The following is a 15,053-nucleotide window of genomic DNA, read 5'->3' as shown; positions in this document are numbered from 1 at the left end:
ATGGACAGTCAAGATGATTGTTCAAGACCACAATTTTTTAAAAAAAATTTTAATGTTTATTTTTGAGAGAGAGAGAGAGAGAGACAGAGCATGAGCAGGGAAGGGGCAGAGAGAGAGAGAGAGAGAGAGAGAGAGAGAGAGAGTGTCACAGAGTCACAGAACCCAAAGGAGGCTCCAGGCTCCGAGCTGCCAGCACAGAGCCCAATGTGGGGCTCAAACCCACGAACTGCAAGATCATGACCTGAGCTGAAGTCGGACGCTTAACTGACTGAGCCACCCAGGCACCTGAGTCCAAGACCACTATTGGCTGAGCCTTTGGACTGCTTCCATTTTACAGCACTTATGTATCATCATGTACTTCCACAACTGCTGTAGGAGAGGAAAAAACCTAGAGGGTCTCACACGGGCAATCAGATATTCCGGGCTGGAAGTGACATGTGTCCCTTCCATCCACAATCTATTGGCCAGAACTAGTCATGTGACTGTTCAACTGCAGGGAAGTATACACTTCCCACATGCCCAGAAGGAGAGGAGAATTAGGTATAGTTTAGGATCAGTAGTGTCTAGCAGAGTTGGAAACTCCTGTTTAAATTTCTGAGGTCATGAACCTCCTTATGGTCACAGAGCATGACAATACTGAAAAGAATGGGTATGGTTTTTATACACCTGGCTGCTTCACCTCAGAGACTGCTCTCTTTTCCACCAAAGGATGCATCCTGCTCAAGGACCTACTGCCTTTCAGAAGTGCTTGTTCAATTAGTAGAGGCTGCTGATGGAGGAGAGTGCAGAGGCAACAAGACCAAACACCCTCACTTGGGAGCACAGAGAGAGTGAGAAGATACCAGCTATCCTGAGCATCCTCTGACTGGGGTACATCATTGGTACTGCTCAGAAGTACCCAGGTAGCCTGCCACTGGGTTCTGTTGGACCCTGGCTAGTTGGAGGTGCAGGCTGACTGACAAACTTTTATCTAGTCCCTGACTATTGCAGTCTGCAGTGACACCACGCTGGATCTGACTCTTTCAACTGGTATAGACAGTGGTCCACTTGGTCCTACTCTGTAGTGAAGCCTTGAGCTCTTCCAGACCTGGATGGCCTCACTGCTTCCCCTGGCCAAGCTGATGCCTGATTCAAATAAGACACGTCTCTAACCTTGGGTTAGCAAAAAGAGACCGAAAAACGTTAAGACAGAGCCTCTATGATAGGTTTGATGCAGTTTTAAAATTAGCATTCTCTGTTTTCCATTTTTTTATTGGTAGCAAAAACAACTTTTTAAGATATCTTTACTTCAAAAAGATGGCACGGATCTTAAAAAATCAAAAAGTGGTGCACAGCACCCACCTCTAATAGAAGCCTTTGATGTAGTGCTTGAGTTTGAGTGAGTGCATCGCAGGACACTTTCAAGAGTAGCTCCATCTTTCTTAAATTTCGAAAATCTCGTTCTTTTTCTCTTTGCTTACGAGAAAGTTCATCATGGTAGTTCTGCTTGTCAATGAGACAGTTTCGTAAATTGAGATCCAAGATTCCTCTGTTCCAGGAAAAGAGAGAAAATGAAAGTGATTTGTCATCAACTGCCCTTAATGCTTCTCAAGACAGCATACTCAGCATATTCATACAGAACTATCCTCGTATGAGAATCCAACGTTAAATCATGTTAAAAGCAACTTTATTTGTAAGTTGGTATCATTTGGAGTCCCAGGCTAATTAAAAAAAAACCAAATGGAGGGAACCCGGGTGGCACCCCACTAAGCGTCTGACTTCAACTCAGGTCATGATCTCATGGTTCGGGAGTTCGAGCCCCGACAGCTTCGGGCTCTGTGCTGACAGCTCAGAGACTGGAGCCTGCTTTGGATTCTGTCTCCCTCTCTTTCTGCCCCTGCCCCACTCACTCTCTCTCAAAAATAAATAAACATAAAAATATTTTTAAAAATAGCAGCTCAGCAGAGACAGAGGTTCCCAGTTTCCCTAAAATTTTATTTACAAATAGGAATTAACACCTTCCCAAGGAATTGCGTGGACCACAAAATTATTCCCATTAGGAAAAAGTCATGATTACCTGAGGAATACCATTCATATGTAGGAAAGATCCCACAACTATAGCATACTCCAGTGATATACTTTTCAGAGGCACATTTCAAAAACTTACAATAATATAAACATTGTGTCCTTGAGATTTGGTCACAAGAAATTGAGGAAAATGATGAGTAAACAATGGGGAAAAATACTGGGAAATACTTTATTTTTTAATAAAGGTAAAAATCTATTCAAAATTCTATAAACTATTTATTGAATCAACATAAATGTGTTTGAGATTATGTTTTGAATCCTTAAGTAGAAACTGAAGACAAGTTTAGATGACAGACACACATAAATATAACCTTTCAGTCAGTGAAGTTGCTTCATTCTCTCTGGTCAATTCCGACAGCTTGACCAATTGGTTATATTCTCGTTCTTTTATTTCAAGTAAGGCTCGTTTGCCTTCAACTTCCTTTATTACATCCTCCTTCTCTTCCATTATGGAATTAATTTTGGTTTCAACTTTCTTTAGGAAGTCATTTAGCTCTTCAAGTTCATATTCTAAGGCAGTTTTTTTCTTTTCCATTTCTCTGTGGGCGGTACATACATACAGATACAGTTACATACATACATGCATATATGTGTATACACACACACACACACACACACACACACACACGTTTGCCTTATTTCGAGCTCATGCTGTCTCTGCCTATTTTTACTACCTGAAGAGGCGATAGAAGAGCTAGTGGTGAACTCAGAAGTGGGATGAAGATCACAGATGAGCGGGACTTAGGGGTGTCTCCACTGAGTGCCAGTGAGGGCAGTGATTTGTCCAGCCTCCTCACTTCCTCCTTGGCTCTCCACTGCACCACCTTCTGGGATCTACCCTCTCCCTGACCAGCCTTCTTGAACTGACCTGAATCTCTCAATTTTGGTGGTGGTGACAAGGTGGCTTTTAGAACTGTTACTAATGCCTGCTTTTTTCTTTCTCCTTACCAGAGCAATCAAATGGTTTCTCCAGAATTTTTCTTTCTTCATTTATCTTTATTTTTTTGAGCTCCTCTAAACCTTAAGAACTTCCTCCATGATTTCTGCCTCCAAAATTGCCCTGAATGTTTGGGGGTGTTCCCCAGGTGATTAGATGACAAAGTAGAGTTACTGTCATCTGGGCTTTAGGCTTCTGGCTGGCTGACACACCATAATATTCTACACATTAAAATTCCAATAATTTATCTTTTGCACAGCTCTGTTAACATCTGTAGGGACACTCCATACAGATTCAATTTATAAATTGGAAAGAGACATAAATAAATGTTATGAATGTTAGTAATATGCTGCCTTACTTTCTTTTAATGAACTTGATACACACAACTGAGGTAAGGCTAAATGCAGATATTTCAAAGGTTGTAATAGTAATTTGATGTGTTCAATGGCTAATATTCTCGTTTTAGTGAGCATACACTAACTTAGGGCTGGGAGGGCTTAAAAAATAACATTAAGTCATACACTTTTTTGCGTGTTGTTTTTTCTATCTCTTTTCCAATTTGTACAGGAACAGCTTGATGGTGGACCACTTCATCCTAGTAAAGAAAAGGAATGTTACATTATGTAATTTTAGACCAGAGTTAAATAGAAAAGAAGTACAATGTGTAGAATTCTTATCTTCCCTCTACTGTCTAGGGTGCTTTAATTATTTCATTTAATACTCACAGTGACCTTACAAGACATGGTTTGTAACCAGTTTAAAGAGGAGGTAGCTGAGTGTAACGAATACTGTCTGTTCCCTTTATGGATGTCCACCCATCTTTCCGGGTTTGCGGGGGTTGGCTCATGCCTGTTTTCCTCTCCATAGGATCGCCACTGGCTCAGCAGACCTGTCTTCTCAAGGGATAGGGAATGCAGGGAAGCGGGCAGCTCTCTGTGACCAATGACTAATTGATGTGGTGATACCACGGCCCATTCCCCCTGCGTCTGGGTGGAATTCACTGTCTAGAGATTCCCACAGGATCAGGTTGAGACCAGTATTTTCCTGAAAACACATTTTGGCCTAGTTTCTTCCCCAACTTTCCTGACATTCCTATCAGATTCCCCTTAGAGACCTCCCTCAATGAGTATTTGTCTGAATACTAGAAACTCTGCTTCTAGGGAACCCTAAGACTTGTGCTAAGAAAGCTTAAATAATTTCCCCAAAGTCACGCAGCTAGGAAGTGGTAAGGCCGAGATCAAAAGCTAATTTTGGCTAGTACCACTTTTCACTATGCCCTGTGGATTCACAGAAGGTTCAATTTTAGCCTCAAGCCACGTATGTACAGGGCAGGCATTATGAAACAGCCCTTCCTGCCCAAGGATCACACTGGACTTTGGTGCCTGGGGTAATACATGCATGGAGGTTGAACACATCATGGCAGTGAAGTGAATTTATCCCAGGGATCTCGCTCAGTCCACAGGCAGGTCCAAATTTTGTAAGGCTAAGACTCTTATGGTTTGTCAGGGGGCCTCTCTAAGATAAAGAGTAAAGAATTATAAATGCTAAATAGGTACAGGGCCTTGGAAGACGTTCATGCAAGTGAGGGGCCTGAAGCTTTAGCTTTGTTAGGCTCCTCGTAAATCTGTCTCTGCTGAGGTACTATGTTCCAGGTAGCAGCTGGGCACGTCGTGTTTGACTGCTCTAAGACCCTCAAGGAAAAAGTGGTCAAAGTGAATCATAATTGTCATTTAAGCCAATGAATCTCAGATGTTGTTTCTAAACCAACTCTAGGGGTGTCTGGGTATCTCAGTAGGTTAAGTGTCTCACTCTTGATTTTGACTCAGGTCATGATCTCACCATTCATGGGATCAAGCCCCACATTGGGCTTTGCACTGACAGTGCCAAGCCTGCTTGGGATTCTCTCTTCCTCCCTCTCTTTCTGCCCCTCACCCACTCACGCATGCTCTCTCTCTCAAAAATAAATAAACTGTTAAAAAGGTAAAATAATTCTAGGTTATTTAAATTGTTTTGAGAGTTATGTATTTTTCAAAATAAAATGAATTTTAATTATTTCCTAAAACATAAATGCATAAACAAAGTCTTAGTCACTTTCATGGGGAGGAGAAAGTAAAGTGAAATCACACAGATAAGGGTAAAGTTATACAAATATATGCAAGAGGTTAGGACATTTGTTTGCTCTTCAAAGAAGTCACTGTGTTTGTGACATCCAATTCTAATGTAGAAAAAAATTCTTAGTGAGGTCTTTTCCCTGGGCCAGGGCTCCAAGTTGGAGAGATCCTGTCAAACACTCTTAAAATTTTTTGTGAATTCCCAGGGCCCAGGTTTAGTTTGATTAGATCAGTCACAATGCTGAATATTTCAGTTTGTGTGATGCTACCCCTCTTTGTCAAACCTGTGTAGTTAATCTTGATAACCATGCATTTTTATGTCCACAGAGGAACAATGTTTAAATATTTATGTAAGTAACACACCTTTAGGTTGACCTGATATTCCAACAGTTCTTCTAGTTCCTTCTGCTCCTTCAGTAATTGCTTTTGCTTAGATGCCAAATCTTCCCGTAAATTTTTAATTTCTAATTTCTTCTGCATTGTTTCCTTACGTAATTCTTCAGTGCTTTCTCTCAATATTCTCATCTTCTTCTCCATTTCCTTAAAAGTCAGGAAAATTATCAGGTTATATAGAGCCTGAGCAAGTATCTGTCTACCTAAAAATCAAATTAAAAATAATTTTACTCACCATTTTGATTATATTTGTTTTGAGTTTCACAAATGACTTCTTCCAAAGTTAGATACAAAAATGACTTCTGACATCTTCAATCAAGGCATGACAGTTGTACTTTATGTATTAAACACTTTACATTAGATTCAAACTCTTTTTTTTTTTTTTTACTAGTGGCTCCTTTCTATCCTGTATTTTATTTTATTTATTTTTTTTAAGATTTTATTTTAATCTCTACACCCAACATGGGACTCAAACTCACAACCCCCAGATAAAAAGAGTCACATGCTCTTCCAACTGAGCTAGTCCGGTGCCCCTCTGTCCTATATTTTCAATGTGTCCTTTTTCTGAGTTAATTTTTATTTCATACCAAAAAAGCATGAGTGAAAATTTCCAGCCTATTTTCTAGTAGCTTTGTGATTTGACATCAGATGCAAACCATCTTTGACTATTGGGCTTCTGGTTCACCTGAATCCCACATGAGAATTAAAGACTGAGGAGTTCATATTTGGAAAACCCAGCCCTTTGTGCTCCTTAATCCCCCTCTTTCTAACCCATTCATATTCTCCCCAAAGGCCCTCCACTCCAGACTCAACACATCTTTGTTCCCTTGCCTGATTATTTGGGGAGTGTTTGACTTATGGGAGAGAAGCCTTGTACTCAGAAAATCTACACATTATTAATGACTGAGCGAATGGATCCATTTAGCCTGCTCTGGGTTTTCTACATATCTCCACCCTCCAATGCTGATGAGAGAGGGTAAAATTGGTGATCCTATGGTCTGGAACTAAAATCCAAAATTCTTTTTCCCATAAAATCTGTGTGTAAATGGTAGGTAGGTACTTATATAATAATGTATATTTTATATGCTATATATGTATATGTACATAGCTATACTCATACATATACACACACGTATAAAAAAGTAGTATTTTACTCTATGACAAACAGGTTTTTTTTGCTTTGGAATGAAAACACCAACAACATGCTTCTGAAATATAACCATTCAGAAGGGGGTAACAGTGCAGAATGTAGTGACAGTTCTCTTTACTTTGTGTGATAGATCACAAAAAATGTGATCTCACAAAAATGGACTCCCAATTCCTCCTGTTCCTATAGATATTTGTCATTCTTCTCATTAAGAAGTAGAGCTTAGAGGAGCCTGGGTGGCTCAGTCATATAAGCATCCAACTTCAGCTCAGGTCATGATCTCATGGTTAGTGAGTTGGAGCCCTGCTCAGGCTGTGTGCTGACAGCTCAGGGCCCAGAGCCTGTTTAGGATTCTTCCTTTCTCTCTCTCTCTCTGGCTCTGTCTTTCTCTCAAAAATAAATAAACATTAAAAAAAAAAAAGTAGAGCCCATTTCTCTATCCCTTGATTCTAGACTTAGCCATGTGACTTGCTTTGACCAATGACGGATTACAAAAGCAGAGGCTTGAAAGGTCTTATGTTTTGGGGGTCTGCCATCACTTGAGGCTGTTTTTTTTTTGAGGCCGGAAACCCTTCCACTACTATGTGACTGGTGACATGTGATCTTAGACCAGCTAGCCTGCCAACTGGCTGACAGATGAATGAAGCCATCTTGGACACCCAGCCCCAACTGAACCAGCTCAGACCAGGAAACCTCTGTGTAAAATAAGAAATGTTGGCTGTTTTAGGCCACTAAGTTTTGGGGCAGTTTGTTATGCAGGAATGGATACGTGGTACATCTCCTTTATAAAAATGTCTTATACACCTTTTGGGATGAGCACTGGGTGTTGTATGGAAACCAATTTGTCAATAAATTTCATATATAAAAAAAAAATAAAAAAAATAAAAATGTCTTATAGTAAGCTTGAGATGTTCAAGAAGCTCTGAGGGTAATAACTATGCAAAAATAATGTTTTTAAGTGCTAACCACAGACACCCCCCCCTTTTTTTTTTCTAAAAACAAAGCAGATATTGTCCAACTAAACACAGCCTATATTAGATGCCAAATAGCTAAGCCTGTAATAGGCATCACTATGTTTATTCCAGAAATTATTCCTTTCAGCATTGTCCATAGTTAAGACTTTTGGGTCTTTCAAATGTCCCAGGGTATGGTTGTTGTGATAAACATTAATATTTATCAAAAGGGATATTTGAATCCAGTTGTATTAACAAACTGTAGACCATCTAAGACTTACTCCTGGCTTAGGTATCTTCTCAAATTCCTTTATTATGAGGTTTTTTTCTTCTGTTAAGCTGTTAAAAAAAAAAAACAAATTTGACAAAGTACAAAAGAGTAAGCTATTTCTGCAGTAATAACTTTCTATTTTCTCTTAGAACGCACTTCCTGTGTTTGTTTGCCAGGGAACCTGGTGTCTGTTCTTTACGATGGCTTCAGTGACTCCCGGTTAGGTGCTTCCTCCCCACTCCCCCCACAACACTGCGTATACCAACCCATTAGAACAGTTATATTATCGCATTATAGCTACTTGGTAGCAGGCCCTTCCCCATTAGACTCTGACTCCTTCCAGGCAGGCTCTGGGTCTTTTCTTTTCTTTTTTTTTTATACTACTGGCAATGAACCAGTGCCTGCCTGGATTACTGCAATAACTTCCACAAGCTCCATCAAATAAGCAGATCTCACGAGCCAGTAGATCTGGGAAGTTGGAGCAAAACATGCACACCAGCTTTTATTTTTATGAATTTTTATTTGCAATAATGTAAATTAAGGTTAGTGTAATAAGTATGTACCACATGGAATTTAATGTAGGTTAGCTGGGACACAAGTTGAAGTTGAACTTTCAGAGTTTTGAGTACTTAGGCCTTTGCTGTTAGAGCTTGCATACACATTGACAATATTTAACTTCCAACCTATTGATTCTACACCTCATGCAGGCTGCCACTAGGGGGTAGTAGTGTGCTGTCATATTTTGATTGTAAAGGCCACCTTAGCGTCCCTGAGTTGGAAAAATGGTGACTTGAAGCTCTCCCACAAGATAAGACTCACAGTCTTTCCTTTAAGTAAATATAAAATAATATATTTTTTAAAGAAACATAAGATGGCTAATTCTTTAGGACATTTTAAACTAATTATGTCTCTATCATGTGTTTTTTATTAAGAAAAACTGACTTTCCCTTTAAGAGATGTGTATTTTTCTATTTATAAAGAAGTCTATCATTCATAATCCCATCCCATCACAGTTGATCATTTTCATTTTCCTTGTATCTTTAAATTATATAAAATGTGTATATATGATTGAATCCATTTTTACCTAACATGTAATTAAAGTAGCTTCCCAACTGCAAAACAGTCTTTGTAATTAGTAATTTAATAGTTAGTTTCAAGGTTTCCTAGTGGGTGAGTGTAGCATAATAAAACAATCCCAAACATTGTCTATCTTTTACTGAACTTATATCAGGTAATTTACATGCATTTCTAAACTTCAGAACTTACTACATAGGTATTATCTTCATTGTACAAATGAAGAAAACTGAGGAGTTAAGCACCTTTTCAAAAGTCACACAATCAAAACTAAACTGACATTCAAACCTAGAAATTGAGCTCTGACTCCAAGGTGCTTTTCAGTATCAAGCTGCCTGTTTGTGGAACACATTATTATTTAAATATTCCACTATTTTTAGAATTTAGATTGCTTTCAGTTTTTTACTCTTAAAAGTAATCATGTAATAAATATTCTTGTGCATTAATGTCTTTTTTCCCCTCCTCTGGATTCTCCTTTTTGCATGGCATTACTGAGATAAAGAAAAAATACTTTTGTGCCTCTTGATATATATCAACTTCTAACCTTTTAAACTGACATCAAAATTTAAATCTGTCTGACATTTTCAGCTTTCCTGACTAAGGGGTGCTTCAGTGTCAGAGCTACTCAGGATTTATTTCTTTTCTGCAGCAAGAGTGTCCTAACTGAAACCATGTCCTCAAAGGTTTTTAATTTTAAGGACTTGGGAGTGAAGAGACAATGCAGGAAACCCTGTGTGTGGCCATGTGCAAGAGATATCTTTCACTATCAGTAGTAGAACCAGTCTGAGTCAGTGGAAGTTGCAAGAGGTAGATTTTTGAACCAATACAAACCATAAACATCTAAAAATCAGGCTGTCCAAAGCTGGAACGGGCTGCTGTGGGAGGCTGTGCGCTCCCGTCAGAAGGTGTTTAAGCACAGACTGGTGATCACTGACAGAAGACTCGGGTGGATTCTAACCTTGTACTTTCGGAGCCAACAGTTCTTAAAACTCTGACATTTCTCAGAAGTATGCTGGGATCTTGTAAAAACTGCAAATGCTGCCTTGGGTGAGAAGGCTTGGAATCATTAGTTTTAAGGTTGGATCTGCCTTTCAACCAAGTTTCTCAGGTCCTTCTCTTTTAGATATGAAGACCACACCCTGCAAAACCTGTTCTAAGCTCATTCTGCTCTTGGTTGCCACAAGGAGAGCAGGAAAGATTTAAAAAGTGTTTAGTCCCAAAAATAAATAAACGTTGAAAAAAAATTTTTTTTTTAAAAATCCCCAAAATAAATAAACGTTGAAAAAAAAATTAAAAAAAAAAGTGTTTAGGAAGTGAAATCTATTTCAGCGGTGAATTTTTCCTTACTACTAATCCTAATGACCTGTGTGCCCCTGTGTCGTAGCTAACATTCCAGAATTCCAGATGCTTTGCTAAAATAATCCCTCTGTTCCTTTCTTGCTGCATCTGTTTGTTTCTTGGTTCCAACTTTGCTGTTACTATTGGACTAAGAATGGCAAACGGCTACCAAGCCCGGATTACACCACAGGGATGGCAGGGACCAGCTTGGAATAATGAGCAGTCACTAAGGCCAGGGTCACATTGGGATAGCCCTGCATGTGAACAGCATGAGTGCCCCCACTCTCCATGTCCCTACCTGTGACAGACAGCAATAACTCTCCATGGCCTTGTTTCCCCACCTGGCCAAGACTTGTCAGAATGCATCAGATTTAGTATCAGAGACACAATTTACTTGCTGTCCAAATCTGAGGAGTTATTAGAAAGCAGGGAAGCCCCAAAAGGTAACAAAGTGAAGGCAAGGAAATGGTTGAAAAGGATATTGGAAAATCTTTTCAGAGGCTGTTTTTAGAAAGATAATGACTTCTACTTTGTTTCAACATAAGTTCTCAGGGTGCCTGGGTGGCTCAGTCAGTTAAGTGTCAGTCTGACTCTTAAGTTCATGATGTCACAGTTGGTGGGATTGAACCCTGAGCCTGGCTCAGCATTGCATTGCAGGCAGCCTGGAGCCTGTTTGGGATTCTCAATCCCAGTCTCTCTGCCCCTCCCCCACATGTGTACACTCTCTCTCTCTCTCAAAATAAATAAATATATATTTAAAAAAATTTTTGAGTTCTCAATAGTAATTAAAAACTTCATTATTTATAATATTAATTGAGCTTACTTAAGGTTACATATCCTTTTTTTTTTTAAATATTTACTTATTTTTGAGAGAACACAAGTGGGGGAGGGGCAGAGAGAGAGGGAGACACAGAATCAGAAGCAGGCTCCAGGCTCCATCCTGTCAGCACAGAGCCCGACATGGGGCTCAAACCCACGAATTGTGAGATCATGACCTGAACTGAAGTCGGATGCTCAACCAACCGAGCCACCCAGGTGCTCCAGGGGTTGCAAATTCTTTCCTAAACTGCATATTCAAGGAGTCAATGAGTATTAATCTCATAACTGAAACTATGGTAATAGATTTAATTGTAACTTACCATTAGCATTTATTAGAGTTTATATTATGTGACAGCATAAGAAAAGTCAACCAAATTATAGAGTAAAATTTTATTCTCTAGAGCATTTGAACAATAAATTATTCTTCGTAGCTGCCAGTGATTCAGAAGTTCCTAAAGATATTGGGGTGGAGGGGTGTTACTTATTAGAGCTTCTATTATTTAGACCCTGAATAAAATGAGTTTGTTGTACTGATCTGAAAAATATCATCTGTGTATTTGAATGAATGGTTTTCTCTCACTGGCTTAGTTTCTTTATTTTTAGGTGGGGATGAAAATATCAACTTTTTTCCTGGGGAGAGAGTGTTGAGTGAATTTGTTTCTATACAGTGTGATATGAAATATGTTAAAGCCAATGAAATACGCAGCCTATATAATTCTTTCCTGGTATTCCTTTGGGAATCACCATTATTTTTATGAAAATAAGTTTGTTAATAACTTGATATGTGAGGAAGTCTGCTCAAGCTCAAAGTATTATGCATTGCAAATCCGAAAACAATACACACTAAACATTTCTGCAAATGTGAGTCCTGAATATTCTTGTTCACTGTAGGTCACTATGCAAGGTTCCCTCCCTATCCCAGGCAACTCAGTGAACAATTTGCCTGTCTATACCTAAAAGGCAAGAATTCTGGTTGTTGCTGGGTTTTTTCCTTGGCAGGAATACTTGGAAATTTTAAACAATTTAAATATCAACTGACTTATGTTCCCTTTACCCTTTCATGGAAATGTCAAGCATTCTTATTTTCAATACTAATGAACAACCACCAATTGTTTTAATTTCATTATTTTCTCAACTGAAAGAGTGCTTACAGAGCACAGAAATAGCTAGCCTTTCTTTTTATAGATCTCAGTGTGAGCCTGAAACAAGTTTAGATTGAAAGACAAAAGAGAACTCAGATTTTTTTTTGCCCTGAATGTAATTCTCCTGATGAAGCTAGCCTTCTTCAGCCCCCCAGTTGAAAAGATAGGACCCAAAGAGAAGATTTCAAAACCCAGGACTTACAGAGTCCTCAGAAAGTCACTTAAATAATTTGCTTAACTCTTGGTAGCAATGAATTATATTCGCTCTGTCAGAGATCTACTGAGATTCTTAAAATTAGCCAGAGGAAAGTTCTGCCACCTTAAAAGGTAACAAATCCTAGGAGTGATTATTTGGCTTTCTCTTCAGTGCCCAGGCACAGCATCCAGCATACCACAGCACAAAGCGTGGACTGTACTCATTTTGAAATTCAATCTAAATAGTGTGATTTGCTGAACAAACTCTTCCACTGACTTGCTACTCCCTCCACAGGAGGAATGTTAGAGATTTTGGAAATACTATTTGCCTTTCTAGCAGTACCTTTCTACGTTAATTCACTGAATGACATACTCTAGATCTGGATAAGTAAATGTGTCTTCCAAAAGGATAGTCCTGTCTTTCTTGATCCTGAGGGATAATTCAGGAGAACAAGGTTGAACAAGTGGTCTGTGTTCGTGTATTAGAAAAATATGGTGAGCTAGATGTAACCCTCAGCTCACACAGGTTTGTCTGCAAAGTACATGTGGGGCGTCCGCCGTGCAGCCGTGTGGTCTGGTCCTGCCGAAATGATACTGGGCTACCATCAGGGCCAGAGAGGGCGAGAGTGTGTGCCAGGTCTTTGTTCCATGTAGTGTGCTCTTTGGCTGCAACTTCCAAAGCTTATGACTTTCCGGACACAAGAAAACACAGTAGAGATCTCCTCCATGAACACGTCTCCCTGTCACTTGAGCCTTTTTCTATAAGTTGTGTTACCTTCTTGTTCAGGGATGGCCCGTTCTAGGCAATCAAGGAAAGAGCTAGGCTTGTAATCATCTTAACATTGCCATCTTACACTCAGTGTGCCTAAAGTTCCTTCCTCATTTAGTTTAATTTTTATCATTTTATTTATGTGGAAAGAGCTTTCCTCAAGCGTGTCTTCAGTGTGCTTGAGAGAATTGTGCACTTACCTATTTAATCTGTACTGATTATGGAACTCTCTTTCCTTCACTGCATTATATTCATTTTGATACTTGAGAAGTTGTTCTCTCATTTTAGAGACCTCAGTGGTGAATGCCTCAGGAAAATTATCAGCTTGCTGCAGGTGAAATTGCTGCTGTTGTATTTGCTTGGTGAAACGTTTGGCATCCTGGAGCAGCTGGACCTCTGACTCCTGTGTGCTGGGAGCCATGAAACAGAGATTGGAATAATGAGAAAGGTGTACTTTTAACATCCATAGGAACTCCTGTAGAGATCTAGCAAGGAGAGGAGGGAGCGTGTCCACACAGCTCCTGGTTTCTTCCGTTCCTCAGTACAATTCAATTCAGTGATAAGTTTGTGCCAAGTATTACAGTAGGTACTAGAGGTGAATGGAACTCACAATCTAGGAAGGGGAACAGATGGAGTAGGAAGCTGGAGTACCAGCTGACAAGTACTACCACTATTGTGTAGATCAAAATGGTGGGAGAGACAGAGAAAGCACTGAGTTGGATGGGAATATGGTATTTTTATTGGGCTTTGAAGAACAATCATGACTTCCCGGACTGGCAGGGGGTGGGGGTGGGGTTGATAATAAGAGAGTGGGTTCTCCCTTTAACTGCCTCAGCAATGCTGGCTCTAATTCTTGAATTCTCCTGACCTAACTGTAGGGAAATTTTTTCCTCCTTAATGCACTAAGAAACAATAAAGTTTTCTAATGACACTTTACTAAGAAACTGGGAAGAAAAATTTTCCTATAAAATTATGGACATAAACTCCCTTACAGGTTTCTGATCCTATCTTCAATGTCTGGCTAGAGCCAGATTTAAATGTCACAGTTGAGGGGGATCCCCTATCTAGGTCTTGTTGCTATATAGGAAAAAAGGTTAAATATCTGGCAAGAAGCAGATTTGAATGGACACAGAAACTGGACTTGGTGAAAGCTTCTAAAACTCATTCATCTGTGCTGCAAGCTAGCCCCAGCTGTAGCCTTACCAGCAGACTTGATTCACGTTTCCCAAAAACCCAGCTGCCTCACATTAGCTACCTCTCCTGTTTGGAAGCGAGACAGGGCTGGTGCCATTTCCGGTTTTAAAGTCAGCACGCCTCTTTGGTGAACACCCCAGCAAGGACCCTTGCCGGGAGAAATCTTCAGGTTTCTCCTCATTTGCAGAGATGCCCAATGACTTGACAAAGGCTGTCTCGCCTGAAGTTGTCTGCTCCACCCATTTCCCCTAGTGTTAATATGTCATTTGCTCAATAACCTCCAGTGAGACATTTACTGGGACATACTATGCCCCAGGCACTATGTTAGGTACCAAATATCAACACAGCTATGGTGGTAACACATATGATTTCTGTTAACAGAAGTTGGAGTTTTTTCTTATAATTTGGTTTCCTTGCATGTTAATATACTTGGTAAATCCAAAGTGGCCTGATCTTCAACTGTGGAATTGTGAATGGTTGTTGGCTTGTGCCACGGTGCCTGATTTCCCCCAGAAAGAAAGTGGACAAGTTGGTTAGGGTTCCAGCCAGAACACAAATGGTAATTCGCCTACATGGACTTAGACTATGCGCCAGCATAAGAGAACTGAACAACTTTTATAACGTGGTTCCTATGCAAAATTCG

At 39.7% G+C, this 15,053-nt stretch overlaps 1 protein-coding gene across 5 annotated transcripts in view; it reads right to left on the bottom strand.

The window, feature by feature from the left end:
• Positions 1-15,053, bottom strand: part of CCDC146 (coiled-coil domain containing 146) — a 114,812-nt gene that overhangs the window by 23,290 nt on the left and 76,469 nt on the right. For all 5 annotated transcript variants that reach the window (XM_045052294.1, XM_003982693.6, XM_019825377.3 and 2 more), the window contains 6 exons: positions 13,417-13,626; positions 7,890-7,947; positions 5,479-5,655; positions 3,526-3,599; positions 2,379-2,606; positions 1,342-1,528 (listed from right to left, as the gene is read on the bottom strand). In XM_045052294.1, the coding sequence (XP_044908229.1) occupies positions 1,342-1,528; positions 2,379-2,606; positions 3,526-3,599; positions 5,479-5,655; positions 7,890-7,947; positions 13,417-13,626 (934 nt within the window). The remainder of the gene's footprint in view (positions 1-1,341; positions 1,529-2,378; positions 2,607-3,525; positions 3,600-5,478; positions 5,656-7,889; positions 7,948-13,416; positions 13,627-15,053) is intronic.

This window comes from Felis catus, chromosome A2, assembly GCF_018350175.1.
Source record: "Felis catus isolate Fca126 chromosome A2, F.catus_Fca126_mat1.0, whole genome shotgun sequence".
Taxonomy (NCBI): domain Eukaryota; kingdom Metazoa; phylum Chordata; class Mammalia; order Carnivora; family Felidae; genus Felis; species Felis catus.
This window is presented reverse-complemented; position numbering and strand designations above follow the sequence as displayed.